The sequence below is a fragment of the Lactuca virosa genome, chromosome 7, assembly GCF_052849685.1.
Source record: "Lactuca virosa cultivar CGN04683 chromosome 7, Lactuca_virosa_CGN04683_v6, whole genome shotgun sequence".
Taxonomy (NCBI): domain Eukaryota; kingdom Viridiplantae; phylum Streptophyta; class Magnoliopsida; order Asterales; family Asteraceae; genus Lactuca; species Lactuca virosa.
The window spans coordinates 24,079,580-24,099,962 of record NC_136432.1 but is presented as its reverse complement, the minus strand read 5'-3'; the positions used below and the strand labels follow the sequence as shown (position 1 = coordinate 24,099,962).

The following is a 20,383-nucleotide window of genomic DNA, read 5'->3' as shown; positions in this document are numbered from 1 at the left end:
AAGGATAAGTTAGGTCCCGTTTGATAGTTTCTGTCTGGAAAAGTGCTATCTGGTAAAGTGCTGTCTGGGAAAGTTTTCTGACTGGGAAAGAAACCATGTTGTTTGATTGTACATCTGATTGACTGTGCTGAATGATGAAAAAAAGTAATAATCCAATAAAAAATAAATTTAAAAAAAGTTATATAAAAAATTAATAATCCAATAAAGAAAGAAAGATGCGAGGTTTGGTGTATAATTGTCTTTCCAGCCCATTCAGCCAGAAAGATGTGATTTTGGGGCTTTCTGTGAAAGACATATCTTACCGGGAAAGACCCCTTCTTTTGTGCAGATCAAACAGTCTTTCCGGTCCATTCAGCCAGAAAGATCTGTTTGGATCTGAAAAGATGCGTATCAAACGGGGCCTTAGTCTTTTTATATTACAAGGACCAAAATTGCAATATTTATAAACCACAGGAATACAACCTATCAAATTTTAAACTTAGGAATCAAAATTACAATTAAAAAAAACATATGAACCATTTAATTTACTCAAAAGTTGTGGGCAACTAACCTCCCTTCCTTGAGGTCATTGGTTCATAACCAAGCAACATTGTTTAAGTGACATTTTTTGAATTAATTTGTAAAATTATTAGTACAATATATACAAGAAAAGTTTAGTGACAATATATATATAAAAAAAAGTTTTGTGGCTAAATGTGTGGACAAAAAATTAGTGACAAAATATATATATATATAATTCATGTAAACCAAAAATCCATCACGTTAAATGGTAACGAGGTAAACCAATAAATGCCGGTAAAACCTTTAAACAAATTTATAAAATTATTGGTATAATATATAAAAAAAATCATGTGCAAAATAAATTTTTTGTTACCTTCTAAGTCATTGTTGTGCCACCACATTTTTTTAAATCAAATCTCAGTCGTTAATCTAGTCTAATAAATTGTCGGGATTGATTCTTCCGGTTCGAATAATTGGTCTTGAGGGTTTCGATCAAATTAAACCAGTCAATATGATGACCAAACAATTTGTTTTGGACCTCGTCAGAATCGACGACCAGACTCACCATACACGACCTACAACAGTTAAACAGAAAACTACTCCTCCAATGCATTGACTAGATTTGGTCCGCGACATATCAACCTCCATTGAAACACTCCAGATATAACCAGTACCTCCATCGACTAAGACCTTGTAAGCTGCTAATGTAGAACGACCTTCGTCTTTGCTTCATCTTTCTCAATCAAACAAAGCGTTTCTTAAAGCTATCACTAAAAACCCAATCCTAAGAAAAAGGAAAGAGGGTAGAAATAAACCCAGTCGTATTCTGACCTAAAAGGCTAAAACCAGGTGACTCTCATCCTTCTTTATATATTCTTCTCATATGTAGTCAATGGACTTTTCACTTTTCTTATCAGCTTGATTTTAGCCAGGATAATTTCTGGGTAACTTCCGTAATTGTTAATATCTTTGCATTCTCTGCATATCATAATTCAAATACTCCATCTGCTTGTACAATTAGCCAATTAGGGCTCCACAATATTTCTTCAAGTTGGTACCTTTTGCAGTTGCAGGTCATATATATGGGAGAACCAATTGGGATTTTAAAAGTGATCGTTGTCCGAGGCAAGAAACTTGTAATCCGCGATTTCAAAACCAGTGATCCTTATGTCATCGTCAAATTCGGAAATCAGGTTATCTTTCAAATATATAGTTATTCATACCTGCTTTCAATCATCGTCAAACTCCAACATTTGGGTAACTTGGTTCTATGTAATGTGCAGACGGCAAAGACGAAGGTTGTAAACAGTTGCTTGAATCCTGTCTGGAATGAAGAGATGACTTTCTCGCTTGTAGAACCTGTTGAAGTTCTAAACTTGGTAAATTCTAAATTCTCCAAACTTCATTCCACATTTATATGCTTAAATTCTTAAATATTATGCTTTTACTTTGTGATAGGAAGTGTTTGATAAAGACGTTTTCAAGGCTGATGACAAGATGGGACATGCTCATGTGAACATTCAGCCATTGGTGACAGCAGCAAGATTGAGGGAGATTTTAGGGGTTTCAAAGGAAGGAACAGTATTGAGGAAGGTGATCCCTGAGACTGATAATTGTGTAGTTACAGAAAGCTCGATTGATTGGGTGAAGGGTGAAGTTGTACAAGATGTTTGGTTGAGGCTTTGTGAAGTGGAATCTGGAGAGATTGAGTTGAAGCTCAAGTTCATGAAGCCTCCTGCACCTTTGTTACCTCCCAAATCCCAAGTAGTATAAATATTTGAGGCCATATGGGTGTGTGTGCAGTTGCAGGTTATGAAGATCTGATGATAATTATCGTACAAGTTTAGGATTTTAAATGTTGAAATTGATTCATAATCCATTGTTCTTTTTGCTAAATCTGAAGCTTTGTTTAGAACAAAAGTAGGATGTTAATGCTTAGTGTTTTTGTCTTGGTCAAGTAATATACTTTGGTCAATGGGAACTTGGGATTAGGTAAAATGAAGTAACCATCTTTCAAATTAATCAACTAATTAAGTGTTGATCATCTCAATAAACACTATTGGTCTAGAGTATTGAATATATTTTAATATTGTTCATAGAAATCCGCATCTTTCTCTTTTTTGTTGAAATCAGTTTAATGTTAAAATTGTTGGGGAATATATTTATTATATATGTTTTGTCTCATCTTGTTTGATGTTTGTAAGACAGACTTTTGTCCCTTCCAAAAACTAAAGGACTAAAAGACTAAAATCTGTGTCGGTCATCATCTTGATAATCCAAAAATAACTAATCTATTGCAGTAATCTTTGGCTTTGGGTTGGCTCACAAAATTTTATTCTAGTAGTATCATGTGAGATGTGTAATTAAGATATACAATTACCTGCTAGGTGAATACATAAGGGTCCAATGTTTATTAGAAGATTAGTCCATATTAAACATTTGATGTTTTCTAATATAAAGGATATCTAAGCATTACACATTTGATAGCTCCTTATTCCAACTAGTCTCCGCTACTATTAGCTACACAAAATTACGAAACAAAGGAGCTTATCATATAACAATATATATATGGATGTTTAAAACCAATAGTATAGTGTATGCTTCAATTTTATATCTAGGTATATACTGGCTTTCTAGTTTTGCTTATAGGAGAATGGCTGTGTTACTTTTGTACATATTTGGTTATTTTTTTGGTACATGAATTACCATTAAATTTATATTTGTTGTTAAAGAAATACCATTTTGACCGGCTATCACAGGTCTAGCCGGTTTACCTGTTCAAAAAAAAAAAATCATTAAACTCATATTTGTTGTTCAATAAACGCCATTAAACTTACATTTTTATAAAATATCTATCATTAAACTAAGTTTTGTACACATTTAATCGCTTTTATCTTTTCTGTTTATCATCAATTTTCCAACCACTCTCTAACCAACACAATTTCAAAGAAGAAAGAAAACACCATTTACCTATTCATTTTTTAAAAACATTGCAAAGCGAACATTCTCCATTTTCTCCTCTCCGGTGAAAAAGCCAACATCCCTCCTACTATGCTCACATCTTTGTCTGCTCTTCTCCCTTTCCTGCTAGTTTGTGAAAACCACCTTACCACCACATCTATCTCTCCCATTTCTTTTTGAATTGTATGCCACCGGTAACCACATTCGTTCAAGGATGCAATTTTATTACTGGAATATGAGTTTGAACTAATTAGAGGGTTAAATCAATTTATAGGTTTGAATGTGAGTTTGAATCGATTTTGTTGTAGGTTGAAGTTGATTTTAGATTACTTACTTGGTGGTGGTGGTGGTGAACGGTGGTTGTGGTGATGAAATGTGGTGCTTGTTGTTAGAGGTGGATAGTGGCGGTTATGGTGGAAATGGATGGTGTTGGCCGAAAAAGATGACTAGTACCTTGCCAGAATAGTTTTTGTTTTTTTTTTACCACTGACCTTGCCAAAATAGTCCCATTTTGCTCTTTTGAATCATTTTTACATCATGTTAGATTGCCCAGTAAATGGAACTATGTTAGTACGTTACCAGAAGAACTTTGGGACTAGCGATATCAAGGTGTACAAGAAAGGTGTTTCTCCCCAAGTGGTTGAGGTTTCAACTCTCGTTGTGGAAAAAAATGTAGAATTAAAAGTAGGATTAAAGGGTGTGTGTTTTTTCCGCTTTAAAAATATGGAAGTATGTTGCTATAAGTTGCTCTAAAAATACTCATTTTGCTTCATTTTTACTTGATGCCAAAACAACCACTTTTTAATTTTTATTTTTTATTAATTTTTTTTACCATTTGACCTCTTACCAAAACAACCCTATTTTGTCCAAAAATGCTCTTTTTGAACCATTTTAACTTAATGTTATAGTGTCCACTTAAGTATGTTGCTATAAATTGCTTCAAACGTGTAAAAATACAATCCTTATTGATAAACAATTCACATTAAAGTACATTAATATAAGAGACATATGACCATATTAAAATTCCATTCCAATTCAATTACATAAACGTAACTCGCATATTTCATCATTAAAAAACAAATTAATACGAAAATTACAGCAATGGCAAACAACATAAGATTAACCATGAAGAAATCAATCCTTTATTTTTGTCCAACATCTCAAGTTTCATTAGTTTCTTCTCCATGTCAATGCTCTCCTTCTCAAGGTTCATATTCTCATTGTACACATTCCTGTTCTCATTGTGCAAATCAACAACATTGTCTTTATACCATTGAACACATAAATCCTCATCAATCCATAAATATACAATCTTTTGAAGGATTCTATAAAAAAAAAAAACAAACAATGTGACTAAACATTACAAAAACAACAAGAATTTAAAAAAGAATTTCATATACCTAAGAATGGAGGCACCAATGAAAGGTGGCTTAGGTTTTCCTTGGTACGTGAAGTCCACATCCTTGTATGTTCAACACATCCACACCTAATTTGTTTATGGAGCTTGAAACAGAAGAAGAAGGAAAAGACGGGAAACCCAGTTAAGAAGCTCTACGAAAACAAGAAGAACTAGAGTAGGAGGGGCAAATTTCTTATACATTGTACATATTTAGGCTATGTTTGGCAGACTAGCTGAAAAGCTAGCCGGTAGCTGATAAAAAATGACATTGGGTAAAAACTAACTGATAAGCTAGCTAGGAGATATAAAATGACATTTAAAAAAATATATACTTTAATAATTAATTAAGGGTATATTCGGGGAATTTTAAAAAAGCTCATGAAAAGCTAGTCTAAGTAGCCTTTTGAAAGAACAGCTTATAAGATAGCTTATCGACTATTGGCTTGCTAAACATGACAATTAAAAAAAACTCAAAAATAAGCTAGTTTATTAACTAGTTATGACATGCCAAATATAACTATGTAATTGCCACATCACTATTAGATGCCACTTATTTTGAAGCCAAATAATCAATGAAAGCCCTTGGTTTAGGCTAGCTTGTTACCTCATTAAATTAAGCAATTCAAAAAGTGAAATGGTTTAAACGTACTAAAAATTATATTGATTTTTTGTAAGAATTTAATGCTAATGGATTAAGTTTTTATGAGATTTGTCCTAAATTAAATTTAAGCAATTCAAAAGATAAAAAACACAATGATTTTTTTTTGTAAGAATTTAATGATAATAGATTGATTTTTTCCCTAAATTAATTATAATAAATGGGTTCTCGCCCCATAATGCGGCTCTCGACTAGAGCCTCAAAACATTAATCTCTCATGTAAAATACATGTGCCTTGTTTGGTAGCCATAAGTTATTGGTTCATAAATTAATTATAAAAAAGAAGAATTTATAGAAACAACCATATTCGTTAATGACTTTTCAAAAATTAGCATTTTTTTGAAAATAGTCACACAAATCGTAGGTGAGTACTCACCTATTTACCTGTAATTTCATGCCTACCGGCTGTGATCTCATGTACATGTGGGTTGTGAACCAGGCCTTATGTCCATTGAACTGTAATATACAAACCTAAAATTCTAAAATAACCTTAACTTTAACATTTTTAAATTCAAAAAATTCTCCCAACTCTCTCTAATGGCCCACTAACAACATTCACCTAAAAACTTTGGGGGTGTTTAGCTTGGCTTTTGAGAGTGCAAAAGTCCTTTTAGGAAAAGATCAAAGGTAAAAAATGTTTGACAAAAGGCTTTTAAAAGCTACTTTTGGATTTTGGATAGAAGGAAAATCAACTTTTTGGAAAAGTCAGGAAAACCTGACTTTTTGCAACTTTTCCAAAAAGGACTTTTGCCTTCTAAAAAGCTAAGCCAAACACCCCCTTTATAAGTAATTGATTTATTTCATTTTGTAATCGTGTTTTACTAATTATAGTACATTTAAGATAGGTTTATAGGCGTTTATTAGTAAAATATCGAAAATATCAATTGTAGATGAAATCACAACTATATGGCATGAAATATCAGGTGAAAAATTGTTAGGTGAGAATGTATAAGTCACTGATGCATATGTACATCAATGACTTGTATGTTTGTAAATCATCTTTTGCCAACTAAGAATGTACAAGTCTTTGAATCGTACATTATGTATCATTAACTTGTACATTCGTAGGTGACTCTTAGTCATCTACCATTCTAAAATATTGGGTTGGGCCGAAAATAGGCAAAATCGTAGCTTATGAAGTTGAGATCGCCAACTGAGAGACTTGAAATCACAAATGAGTCTAACCATCTGCGAATTATATAGCCACTAGGTGTGAGACCCATATATTACATTAGTTTATTTAAAAAAAATTAAATATAAAATTTTAAGAATTTGAAAAGTTTGAATTTATAAGAAAAATGAGAAATTTTTTGCATTATTAAAATTAATGAGACTTTAATGTATTGAATACATTACATATATAAACACTTTCTAATAAATACTTTACATATATATTACCTTACATATTAAATGTGGAATTTTAATTTAATAAAATGAAAAATACAATAAAATGACAAGTGGAAAATAGAAAATTTAAAAATTTTAGAAAATGCCATGTGTCCAAATGAAGGAGAAGAAGACATGTGGCAAAAAAACCTTTATTTATTAGAGTAGATTTTTTTAAAAAAATTACTAATTTTAGCTATTTTTTACAAAATAATTAAGAAATTTAGGTATTTTAGTAAATTTCTTAGAACGTACGAGGAGGGAAAAGCAACAATCCGAAATTATATATTTCAAAACAAATTCCTCCCTCTTTCGTTGAGGGTTATCGATGATCGCGTTCGTGATGAAGCAGCAGACGTTAATACCAGATTCTGGTTTCACGGACCATCAAAGCCCTAATTCAAACCCTAACGATGGTTTAAATGGCGGAAAGGTGACGGATTTAGGAAATGGGAGCGACATCGTATACTTGCCCCGGTTTCTGACGCCGGAAAAGTCATGGGAGTATCTCCACTATCTCAACAAACACATCCCATGGACAAGACCTACCATTCGCGTCTTCGGTAAGCCTTGTGTCCAGGTAAACAAACCCTTTCAACTCCTAATTTTCACTTTCATTCCTCTACAACCACCAACAGATTACTAACGATTAGCTCATCATCGTGTAAATAGTTGTATCATGAATACCGTATTTGTTTCCTTAGATAACGTATCGTGATTTGTATTCTCTTGTTTCTGTAGAACTCTCTTTGCATTTGAGCCAGTTATTTTCAAAATTGGTAAAAATTGTTTAGCTTCTACAGTACAAGTATTTACAAGTTCGAAAATTGGGAGTCTAAAAACTAGATTCATCTGTTCTTGAAGCTTTCCTCTCCCATATCTGACTTAAACTTGTTAATATTCTCTACAGCCTAGAGATGTATGCTACATTGCAAGTGAAGGCTTGAAGGAACTAAGTTACAGTGGATATAAACCAGATGCACATTCTTGGGATGATTTTCCACCATTGAAGGAGATTCTGGATGAGGTAAAAATGATATGATCGTATGTATGGAATCAAGCTATAAATGATGCGGATTGATGAACTTGATATGATTTGGGTTTTAGGTACACAAAGCCTTTCCTGGGAGTCATTTTAACAGCTTACTTTTAAATAGATACAACAGTGGAAATGACTATGTTGGGTGGCATGCTGATGATGAGAAGCTTTATGGAGACAATCCAGAAATCGCCTCAATCTCCTTTGGATGTGAACGTGACTTTTTGTTGAAAAAGAGAAATTATAAGAAATCTAAAGGTACACTGTCAGTGTGTTTGACTGGTATAAACTACCTTATTTTTTGAGCTTGTTAGGTAGCTTATACACTAGCTTTTAAAAAAGTGTTTCACTTGAGATAGGTTATTGATAAACTCATGGGGCTTTTCCCACAAGTTTTCCAAACATACCCTTATAATAACATTAGGGGGTGTTTGGATTAGCTTATTAGCTTATTGCTTATTAGCTTATTTGTGGTGGGAATAAGCAATAAGCATGGGAAAAGATGCTTATTAAAATTAGCTTATTTAGCTTAATAAGCTGGATTTTATCCAAACACTCAAAGTTAGCTTATTGTGGGAATAAGCAATAAGGACCTCTTTTTTTCCTATCCAAACACCCCCTTAGTTTTTAATTATATATCTAAATGCCGTTTTATGTTATTTTACATTTTTCATCTAGCTTGTCAGCTAGTTTACTTTGCGCTATTACTTTATCCGATGAACAAGCTTTTCAGCTAGTCTGTCAAACACAACCTTACACAGTCATCTTTCTCACATTGGGATTTTTTTTTATTTCTTTTCTTATTGGGCTTGTGTGTGTGTGTAGGTGAAGTTGAGGGTGAGCCTCCAAGCAAGCGATTGAAGAAGAATAATGGTGTAGAGCAATATAGTTTTAACTTGAAGCATGGTTCGTTGTTACTGATGAGGGGTAACACACAACGAGACTGGCTTCATTCAGTGCCTAAACGGTTAAAAGCGGGGTCTACACGAGTTAATCTCACATTCAGGCGAGTTATGTAAATAGGAATGCTTGTGTAAACACTCTTGTTTTGTTGAAACTTGAAAGGGATGTAGAAACAAGAATGGAGATGGATTCCATTTTGTTGTTATGTATCTGGAATCGGAATCGGAACTGGTTTCCTAGTAACATGATACCGGCCTATGCAGTTATCGTGGTCAAAATTTCAATAGCGGTCACATGCCGCTATTTAAGATCGCAGTTATCGCGGTGGTATAGCGGTTTTTTACTATTACTTATAATTTATAATTTTATATTATATTTATATTGAATTTATATATATATATGAGTATTAATACTATAAGTCTATATAGAATTAGTATCATCAAATCTGAAAAGTCATATAAAAACATAACATAATATTCTATTATAGTAATATGGAAACTAGGTAATGTCAAAGTGTCAAATAGAGTTTAATTGCAGTGCACGGGTTCAATATCGTATTAGTAGGTCGTGGTTGATTTAAGGAGTTAAGTCCCAAGTCGTAGCGTCATAGGTGTGGGTCGATTTACAAAAAGCATTAATGTAGTCCGATTATAGCAGCTCAAGTCTTCGTGAGTATAGAAAGAGATGAGAAAGAGAGTTGTCGGTAGACGTAGTTGCTATGCATGCTTTTAATTATGTTAGTTGTTCGGGCTTTTTAAAATGAAAGTATAGTAAGATCATTAAAAGTAGTTTTTCATTGACAAAATAACCAAATGGCCCAAAATGTGAACGAAAATGGAATAGCGCCCGTAGGGCCGCAATAACGGTTATTGAAATAGCGCCGCTAATAGCGGCACTGCGAAATGAAAACGCTAAATTGAAAATAGCGGTTCTTAACCTACGCAAAACGCTATAGCGCCGCTATAGTGTGCAATTGATACGGCCGAATGTTTTTTAGTTATACCACGATGTCTTACTTACATAGATTATACACAACCATGTTTTGTAAATAAGTATATAATCCTATAACATTGATCGATTACATAAAGTAATTTTTATATCTTAAAAGATTTTTGTTTCGTATATTTCAGCCGTTGCATGCCGGTGTGTTTGTCTCGGCTATCAGAATTCAGAATTCTGAAGATCTTTGGAATCTGATGTTAAAATCAGTGTCTAACTGCAGCAACACTATAATCCCCAAATCCCAATTCTTCTTCTTATTCTCCTTCAGATTATCGTCGTCTTCTCCGCGAAGCAAATATCACAACTATTATCTCAGAAAACGAAGAAAATGGCCACACCCAGTTTACAAAGCCCGTTGGCACGAGAAACTAAGCCAACAACACGCAATGCAAGCCCTTCGACAGCAAGCTTCATCATCATCATCACCGGTTAATCTCCTCTCGACTCTCATCAGTTCTTACGCTCTCTACAACTGCGACCCAACTCCAAATTCTTACCATTTTGTCATCAAAACCCTAATTAAAACCTCTCAATCCCACTACATTCCTCCCGTCCTCTACCACCTCGAGAAAGTCGAGAAATTTGAAACACCCGAATCGATTTTTACTGATTTAATCGAGTTCCACGGTGAGAACGAAGAGTTTCAGGAAGCAATTGATCTTTTCTTTAGATTACCTGATTTTAGGTGTACCCCTAGTGTGGATTCGCTCAATTGTTTGCTCTCGGTTTTGTGTAAGCGAAAAGAGGGTCTTGAAGTTGTGCCACAGGTTCTGTTAAAGAGTAGGTTAATGAACATTCGTCTTGAAGAATCCAGCTTTTGTATATTAATCAAAGCGCTTTGTAGATTCAAAAAGCCAAAAAATGCGATTAGTTTGTTGTATCATATGGTCGATCATGAAATTGACATTGATCGCGGGAGTTTTTCATTGATACTCTTGACATTGTGCCAGCAAAACGATCTCAAACGTAATGAAGTTATCGATTCGCTTGAAGAAATGAAGAAATTAGGGTTTTGCCTCGACAGAGCAGATTGGGTGAACGTAATTCGGTTATTGGTGAAGAGGGGAAACGGCAAGGAAGGTTTGGAGGCGTTGAGTGAAATGAAATCCGATGGCTTTAAGCCTGAAGTTATTTGCTATACTATGGTTATGGATGGGTTGATTTCTGAAAGCGACTATGAAGGCGTAGACCAACTGTTCGATGAAATGCTTGTAATGGGTTTGGTTCCTGATATTAACACTTACAATGTGTACGTGAATGGTTTGTGTAAACAGAATAAATTTGACGATGGAATCATGATGCTTTCAAGCATGGAGGAAATCGGATGCAAACCCAATACAATCACTTACAATACACTATTGGGTGCTATCTATGAGAATGGAGAACTTAGTAAAGCAAGTAACTTTTTGAAACTTGTGAGAGGAAAGGGTGTTTTTGTGAACTCAAGAACGTATGATATAATGATTGATAGGATGGTTAAAGAAGACGATATGTCAGAAGCTTTAGATCTCTTGAAGGAGATGGTGTCCAAAAGCATGGTGCCTCAGCCTGCAACTTTTGATGAAATTATTTGCAGGTTGTGCAAGAATGGATTATTTTCAAAAGCAATGAATTTGCTTACTGAAATGATGGGAAAGAATGTTCTTCCGGGGTGTAGATCATGGGAAACACTGTTAGTTGGATTACAAATTGAGCATTCATTTAATGAGATTAATTTGAGTGCTATGGAAACAATTTCTGCAAAATAGCAACTCCATTAGTAGTTAGTACACTAAAAGCAAGTTCCTGTATTATAGCATCCTACTTTAGTTTCTTTCTGTTACACCTTTGTATTTTCAATATATTTTTCTTGTTAAAAACATTTTACTTTTAAAATTCCACTCAATTATATGATTGTACTTTCAATCTAAAGATATGGACAGAAGTTTGTCTTTATGTATTTAGCAGTCAACAAAAGCAATTTTGATTACAAAACATAACAAAGACCCTTGTTTACTTTTGGATCCATTCCAATTCCGTTGTGTATAATAATAAGGTTATTGACTACACAACAAAGGTAGTCTGTCAAACAACCCCAGCCCATGACACATTGACACGTGTCTCCATTTGGATAAGTTATCATTTTCCTTTTTTCCTTTTTATTTGTCTTTATTACTATTATATTTTATGGATGTTACCAACTCCGGTATCACATGGAAGAAAAAAACAATACGTCACTTGCCTTGCATGACAAAACCACCGAATAAAACATCAAAACACACACACACAGTCACACACAGAGAAAGCAAAAAGATGGGAGAACCAGACGACTTTCCTTTATTTGAAACCAAGCTAGCTAAGGGACGAACCTTGTTCAAGCTTTATGCAGCATCAATGGCGATGGGTATATGTTTGATATGCGTTTATAGAGCAACCCACACACCCGAAAAGGGCAAAACCGGAAGATATTTATGGATTGGGTTGTTCATGGCTGAGCTATGGTTCACCCTCTACTGGCTCATAACCCAGTTGGTTCGATGGAATCCAGTCACACACCAGACCTTCAAAGAAAAACTCTCTCACAGGTCTCTTTCTCAAATCTCATTCACAATATCATCTTCATCATATGAATGTTGTCTCCTTATGTTTGCAGGTATGAAAACATGCTTCCTGGTGTTGACATATTTGTCTGTACAGCCGACCCAGTAATAGAGCCGCCATTAATGGTGATAAACACGGTGTTATCCATGATGGCATATGATTACCCATCGGAAAAGCTCAACATTTATGTCTCCGATGATGGTGGATCAGTGTTAATGTTCTATGCACTTCTAGAAGCTTCTCGTTTCTCCAAACACTGGCTACCCTTTTGCAAAAGGTACAAGATTGAGCCACGTTCACCCTCAGCTTACTTTGCTCATGCATCTCCTATCAACAACGAATGGTCATCCATCAAGGTAGGCTCCCAACATAAGTAATACACTAATAACATGAATACTTATATATTTTATATAACCAAACAGAATAAATATGAAGAAATGAGGAAACGAATCGATGACACCACAAGTTTAGGGAAAGTGACAGAAGAAATGAGAAAAGAGCATAAAGGGTTTCAAGAATGGGTTTTGGGTTCAAACAAAAATGACCATCAGGCTATTATTCAAGTACGTCACATTTTTCACATACTACATGTTTTTTTTTTTTTTTTTTTTTTGAAAAAAAAAACATAACTTATATACTATTTATAAACTTTTATATATAGATACTAATTGATCAAAGAGATCCTGAAGCAAGAGATACAGATGGGAAAAGTTTGCCAGGTTTGGTATACATGGCACGTGAGAAGAGACGTGAATGGCATCATAACTTCAAAGCTGGAGCCATGAATGCTCTGGTAATATATTTAACATATCAATTTATGTGTGACAAAAAGAAAATGTATTGAAGATTTAGTGATTTACTAATTTGTAAATGAATCAACAGATACGAGTGTCATCAAAGATAAGCAACAACCCAATTATTCTAAATGTAGATTGCGATATGTACTCAAACAATTCAGAATCCATACGAGATGCCATGTGTTTTTTCATGGATGAAAAAAGGAGTGAAAAGATTGCATTCGTACAGTTCCCACAGCACCATGATAATCTTACAAGAAATGATATTTACAGCAATGCTTTGATGGTCATCAATGATGTAAGATTGTTTTTCTTTTTGGACTGAATGAACTGTCTGAATGTAAGTAAATGACTTTTTTGCCCTTGTGATAAAGGTGGAGCTTGGAAGTTTGGACTCTTACGGGGGGTGTCTATACATCGGAAGTGGTTGCTTTCACAGAAGAGATACTCTCTGTGGCAGAATCTATACCCTAGACACAAAAATTAATTGGGAGAAACAAAATCATAAAGAAATTACAGAAAGTATTGACGTGATCGAAAACGAATGCAAAATTCTTGCAAGCTGTAACTACGAATACAACACTCAATGGGGAAAAGAGGTCTCTCTCTCTCTCTCTCTCACACACACACACACACATTGCAGTATATATCTAACTGTATACTTACAGATGGGATTAAAGTATGGATGTCCCGTTGAAGATATTATTACTGGACTTTCCATAAAATGTAGAGGTTGGAGATCTGTCCACTTAAACCCAAAAAGAAAAGGGTTCTTAGGACTTTCTCCAACTACACTGTTACAGACACTTATACAGACAAAAAGATGGGCAGAAGGTGACTTCCAGATATTCTTATCCCAATACTGCCCCCTTGTATTCGGGCACAACAAAATTCCACTGAGACTTCAAATTTCTTATTGCTGTTACCTCTTATGGGCTGCAAATTGTTGGGCTACGCTATATTACGTTTCTGTCCCTTCTTATTGTCTCCTCGCACACATCTCTCTATTCCCAAAGGTTTGACTTTTCAAACATTTCGAAATCAATACATTTTGTTTTACTATAAATAGCATTCATATGTTTGATTGTGTTTAACTATTTATACCTACAGTTATCAAGCTACTGGTTTCTACCTTTTGCGTATGTATTTGTTGGAAAATACGCATACAGTTTGGGGGAGTTTTACTGGTTAGGAGGGACAGTAAAAGGTTGGTGGAATGACCAAAGAATGTGGTTGTACAGAAGATTAACTTCTTACCTTTTTGGATTCTGTGATGTTATCTTCAAGTCAATGGGGTTCACCACTTCTGGTTTTGTCATCACATCAAAGGTTTCTGAAGAAGATACGTTACAGAGATACAACAAAGAGATCATGGAATTTGGTGCCACGTCACCAATGTTCAACATTTTATCAACACTTGCACTCATTAATGTTCTCAGTTTTGTTAATGGAGTAAAGTGGGTGGTTATGGATTCAGACATTAATGGTTTTAGTGAGTTAGGGGTACAGATGGTTTTGTGTGGTTTGATAATTCTCATTAACATTCCATTATATGAAGGGATGTTCTTTCGTAAGGATAATGGTAGCATGCCCTCTTCTGTTACCTTCCAGTCAACTATTTTAGCTGTATTATTTTGTGCACTAGCCATTATTTAGATTGCATCATGTAAAAATATGTCTACTACGAACTCATACTCTAAGTTATTTATTAAAGCATTTATGAAAAAAAGACAATGTATAACTAATAGCCAAGAGGCTGTTTCTGCTGAGTTGTGATTCACCCTTCTTACCCTATAGCCACTAGTCAGATCAAACATGGGTCCCGTTCCCGAAAGAGCGGACGGGGTCAAGTATGAGCTCTATTGATTTGGAAAAGAGAACAATAGGTTATGTGATGACAATCAGGGGTATTGCATTCACTTGGTTGTCCATGTTACAGAAGAATGTTGCTCTTTCAACCACATAAGTAGAGTACATAGTGATTATAGAAGCAAGTAAGGAGCTCATATGGTTGAAGAACTTCCTATAAGAAATTAGGATGCAACAGGAAGTTTGTGTATTTGCACTTTGACAACCAGAGTGCAATCTATTTTCGTCAATGAATCCAATGTTTCATGGTAGGACAAAATACATTCAAATAAGGTACCATTTTATCCGAGAACTGATAAGTGTTGAGACTGTGAAAAAAAATCTTTGCTACAAAGAATCCAACAGACCAAGGTGGTGACAACCGAGAAATTGAAGTTGTTCATGAATTCAATTGGCCTTACCGGTACTTGAAGAGAAAGTGTGGACTAGAGAGAGATGATGGTTACAAAGTTTAGATTGTATGATAACATATTGGTTAAGCAGCCTCCACTCGAAATAGGAGATTGGTGAGCTGTGGAGTATGATTTACTCTTTTGACCCTATCGCCGTTAGGCATATTTTATGTGTTTTGCTCCTTTTATATACAGTAGAACTTCTATAATTTAATACTCGATATTAATAACCTTGATAAAATTAATAATTTGTCCGGTTCCAACTTGGGACCAGTACAAAATTGGACCCCAATCGATAAAATAATAAAATAATAATTTTTTTGAAATCTCAATGTAAATATATTGGTCCCAGCGAAACTATAAATTGATTATTACTAAAATATTCCAAAATTCTTAAATTGTCTAGTAAAAAATAAATTTATAGTTACATGTTTTTTTTGTGAACTTCAAATCTATATTGAGTTCATCTTTAAATCTCCCGATTGCACTTAAGAGCTGAGACACTGTATTCTCATATTGCAACAAAAAGTTGTGAAGAGTTGTTACCGTTTGCAATGGTTCTTTCCAAGTGACCGAGAATTTTGACAAGTTCATTAATGTGTGAATGTACATGAGAATTTTGAAGGTCTTTGTTTCTATTTTATTCAAATAGGTAAAGTGAACTGACATGAAAATTTTGAAGGTCGATGCATTAATTTGAGAGTTTCTCACGAATATAAGCCAACTCTTTAAACTAATAATTTATTAATTTATCGATATAATAATATCTTGTTAAATTAATAAAATATTCTAGTCCCAACATTATTAATTTATAGAGGTTTTACTGTATATGGTTAGGATCTTTTGAGAACCTTTATATTCGTGAGAACCAGTGAACCTTTTTTGCTGTAGATTTATATATATATATATATATATATATATATATATATATATATATATATATATATATATATATATAAAAGAACTTTTGTTTAAAAAAATTTCAAAAAAAATGTGTATATATAAAATGAGCATATATGCATATCATGTAATGCATATATGTACAACGCAAATATACATAAATGCACATTTCGTATATACACATTTTTTTTTGAATTTTGTTTAAACAAAAGTTATTATATATTTTAGAGGTGCATAATTTTTTTTATTTTTTTGAAAAAAATCTACAGCAAAAAAGGTTGTCGGGTTCTCATGAGTATTTGTGTGAACCACATTATATATATTATGTTCTTTGTTTTTCATATGCATTAATACTTTGTGTAAAAGTGTTTGTTAAAGTGCTCAAAAGCTAACATATATCAAAGTTATAACAGTGACAAAGTGTAACATTTAGTTTTAAGGTGCATGATTTCGAGGTTTCTTTATCATTTGAATGAAGTCACGACGTGAACAATGCCCCTTACGTCGTGAGCCAATGTTGACCCGTTGACCCACATTCTTTGAATCTCACGATGTGAGCCCTTGTTGCTCACGACGTGAGAGCGGTCTGATGACCAAAATCCTAATTTTTCGGTATTTAATGGAATGAGAGGGCTAGGGTTGTCCACCCTCAGCCTCCCTCACACTCTAAGCCTCCAGAAACCCTAGTATCAATCATTCTTGAAGCCCTTAGTCATTTTTGGTACAGTTTCTAGCTTGAAGAAGAAGAGAACAAAAGGAAAGAAGTGCTCTAGTGATGGAGTGAGCAAAGTATCATCATCATCATCATCATCATCATCATCATCATCTTTTCTTGCTGTTGGACCTATGTAAGTACCAAAGGTTCAAACTTGATTGCATATTATGGATAGATCTAGGTTTTTGTCCATATTTCTTCATGTTAAGCATGCTTGAGTGAAGTAAATCCTTAAAGTTAGCAACTTTATGGATTCTAAGGGTTCCTTGATCATCATATTGACTAGATCTGGAAGTTGGTGAGGTATAAGAGCCATGCATGAGAGTTTGATGCATATTTTTTCACTTTTTGACGTAGAATGGGTTAGGTCATGCATGGTGCAAGCATGACCATAAAACAAACATTTTTATGGGCCTTAGGGGTCCCCTTTAGCTTCCGGATAAGTTGGGTTCAATGGCTTAACAAAATAAGGACTTATTATCTTGACTTTTGGCTTCAGACCGTAGTCACGACGTGAGATATCAAGTCTCACGACGTGACAAACATTAACCCCGTATATCGTTGAGTTCATGGAACTCATGAATTGAATCTATGATTCCCACATCGTGAGGTTAGTTCAATAAGAATTTATGGTTGAGTTATCTGAGTCGGGAGCGAGTTGCTGGGATCGGACCTGGTCGACTCTCACGACGTGACGAAGGACTGGTCACGATGTGAGACCCCATGTTAAGGTTTTGTCCAATGGATTTGACTTGGTTGACTTTTGACTTTGACCAAGTTTGACTTAGGGGTATTTTGAGTAATAGCCCGAGTTTTGGTCACTGTTATTTGTAAAGGTGACCGGTAGAGTTGGTTTCAGAGTAGTGTGTGGTTTTAGCTTATTATTCGTCTGTGAGGTGAGTTTTCTCATTGTATCCATGGGTCGAAGACACCAATGCCGGTCTATTACTATGCTATGCAAGATGATAACTTTTATGTGGCTTATATGTGTTAATTTGTATGTCCGAGTTGAAATAAACCCCATGGCGGGGCCCACTATCATATGTTCGGGTTGAATTAGACCCATGGCGGGGCCTACTATTGTATGATTGGGTTGAAAGATACCCCAGGGCGAGGCCCATATGTGTTGATCGGGTTGAAATATACCCAGGGCAAGGCCCAGGGCTGGGCCCATATGTGTTGATCGAGTTGGAACACACCCCAGGGTTAAGCCCAATTGTATGATTGGTATGTGGTACTTTGGTGAACTCACTAAGCTTTGTGCTTACAATTTATGTTTATGGTTTCAGGTATTTCCGTTTCTAAAGGGAAGGGCCCGACGTGATGACACAACATCCTCCCCTTATGATTTCCGCATTTTCAATAATTGTACCATGATATTTTGGGTATTATATTTGGTGATGGTTTTGAAACAATTTACTGAATGAAATTGATAGTCTTTCAATGAAATTTTTTATCACCATTTTTGGGTGTTACACAAAGACAGAGACCGAGACCGAGACCCTGAAAGTGGTAGCGACAATGACAGCAATGATAGTGACATACCTTATACTTGAAGCATTGCTTTCCTAACCAAACCACCCTCAACCTAGCTTGAAACTATGACTTAAATTCCTCAACTTTGTTTCATCAAACTACACAAAAACGGATTATCCAAAAATTACTCCATAAATAATCTAAAAACCTTAAAAAATAAATACTAATTACCTTTATTAAAATTTCATTTTATCACCAAATGTAGTTAACTTCCCTCTTCTGAAAAAAAAACTTTCACGTATACAACCATCATGGTAAGATACAATAACCAAATGTCAGTCATGTCATTATCTTGTTGACTATAAAGTTTGACTCTCAACGGAACTATTTCCTATTTGAATGCACCTTTCTTTTTTGCAATAATTCCTTGTTTAAAACTTCTAACAATATAATTATCTTGATATTCTCTTGTTATCTTGAAGCTATCAACACATAACTCACCGGTCATTCCCATTCCAAAGTCATTGTAAGCATCCCATAGATCATCTTTACAATGCCATGTCCTAGTTAAGATCCCTTTCTGTTAATTTAATACATATATGCATGTGTAACATCCCAAATTTCACGTCCAAAAATTTCATTTTTAAATCAATACTTTGGAAAACATTTGTGAATAAACATCGTTTGATCATATCATTTCATAAACATATTTCGTGTCTGAAAACCAAAATATAAAACAACCATAATGTCAGAGTACAAAATCCCAGAATAACTCATGGTGCGGAAAACATTGTGCGTGTATGATGTGCCGCTACCGCGCCAGCTCCTTCCCCTTCGATGAAGAGGTACCTGAAAACAAAACTGTAACTGTAAGCACGAAGCTTAGTGAGTTCCCTCATTGTACCACATACCATACAAACACATAGCATACATACTGCTGGGCAATTCTGGGGTGCCCAACCTACCCGATACGGCCATTCTGGGGTGCCGACCTACCCGTGTCAAGCCATTCTGGGGTGCTGACCTACCCATGTCAAGCCATTCTGGGGTGCTGACCTACCCATGTCAAGCCATTCTGGGGTGCTGACCTACCCGTTGGTCCTAACAACCGAACTTGGGGCTATTCCCCTCCTACTACCACTATCACATATAACATAGCATGCCAGCATATAAACATATCATCACATGATGTCAGACATATCTGGGGTGTCTGACCTACCCTTCGGTCCTTACAACCGAACTCTACTACTATCTCTTATAACATATCATGCCAGCATATAACATATCAGGTAGTAGCAAAACTAGATGATATCACAAAGACAATCACCTAACATACAACTCCTACTGGTGGGTCGGCATTGTGGCCGTAGACCCACCGCTACTGGAAGGTAACTCACCTCGTAGTAGCTGCTGATCTGTGCGGGAAATCCTCTGACTGCTACTGCTGCTGCTCCGGAAATCCTCCGGCTATAATTCCCACAAAACACTTAGTCATACACTGCCAACTGCTTTTAGGGTAAAATGACCATTTTACCCCTGACCAAGTCAAAGTCAAAGTCAAAGTCAACTTCCAGTTGACCTGACTCGCCGAGTTGGTTCGCCAACTCGCCGAGTCCCTATCCTTCTATTTGACCTTATACTCGTCTCTACTCGTCGAGTTAGGCGATGACTCGACGAGTTTTCCTTCTAATTGAACATCTACTGAATCTTCATCCGACTCGCCGAGTTGTATGAACAACTCGTCGAGTTCATCTTCAACTGATGAACAGGTCCTGTCCTTGACTCGCCGAGTTGTATGAACAACT

The 20,383-nt window shown here is 35.1% G+C and overlaps 3 protein-coding genes across 6 annotated transcripts; all 3 read left to right on the top strand.

Moving 5' to 3' along the window:
* Positions 1-1,013: 1,013 nt before the first annotated feature.
* LOC145123668 (Calcium-dependent lipid-binding (CaLB domain) family protein) lies at positions 1,014-2,527 on the top strand. 3 transcript variants are annotated; one of them, XM_079058875.1, is made up of 4 exons: positions 1,014-1,350; positions 1,575-1,694; positions 1,785-1,880; positions 1,960-2,527. In XM_079058875.1, the coding sequence occupies exons 2-4, from the start codon at positions 1,584-1,586 to the stop codon at positions 2,272-2,274; spliced, it is 522 nt and encodes a 173-aa protein (XP_078915001.1). In that variant the 5' UTR covers positions 1,014-1,350; positions 1,575-1,583; the 3' UTR covers positions 2,275-2,527. The 3 variants fall into 3 exon arrangements, with proteins under 3 accessions (XP_078915001.1, XP_078914999.1, XP_078915000.1); XM_079058873.1 differs by having other exon boundaries at positions 1,016-1,350; positions 1,569-1,694; XM_079058874.1 differs by lacking the exon at positions 1,014-1,350 and adding an exon at positions 1,368-1,445 and having other exon boundaries at positions 1,569-1,694.
* A 4,639-nt stretch (positions 2,528-7,166) lies between these two features.
* ALKBH2 (oxidoreductase, 2OG-Fe(II) oxygenase family protein) lies at positions 7,167-9,196 on the top strand. Its single transcript, XM_079061012.1, has 4 exons — positions 7,167-7,485; positions 7,816-7,932; positions 8,013-8,202; positions 8,770-9,196. The coding sequence occupies exons 1-4, from the start codon at positions 7,234-7,236 to the stop codon at positions 8,961-8,963; spliced, it is 753 nt and encodes a 250-aa protein (XP_078917138.1). The 5' UTR covers positions 7,167-7,233; the 3' UTR covers positions 8,964-9,196.
* A 2,848-nt stretch (positions 9,197-12,044) lies between these two features.
* LOC145124789 (cellulose synthase-like protein E6) lies at positions 12,045-14,995 on the top strand. Of its 2 annotated transcripts, XM_079060249.1 has the most exons (8): positions 12,045-12,413; positions 12,482-12,785; positions 12,852-12,992; positions 13,091-13,222; positions 13,312-13,524; positions 13,601-13,825; positions 13,895-14,242; positions 14,337-14,995. In XM_079060249.1, exons 1-8 carry the CDS (start codon positions 12,076-12,078, stop codon positions 14,880-14,882), a joined length of 2,247 nt encoding a protein of 748 aa, XP_078916375.1. In that variant the 5' UTR covers positions 12,045-12,075; the 3' UTR covers positions 14,883-14,995. The 2 variants fall into 2 exon arrangements, with proteins under 2 accessions (XP_078916375.1, XP_078916374.1); XM_079060248.1 differs by having other exon boundaries at positions 13,601-14,242.
* The last annotated feature ends 5,388 nt before the right edge of the window (positions 14,996-20,383 follow it).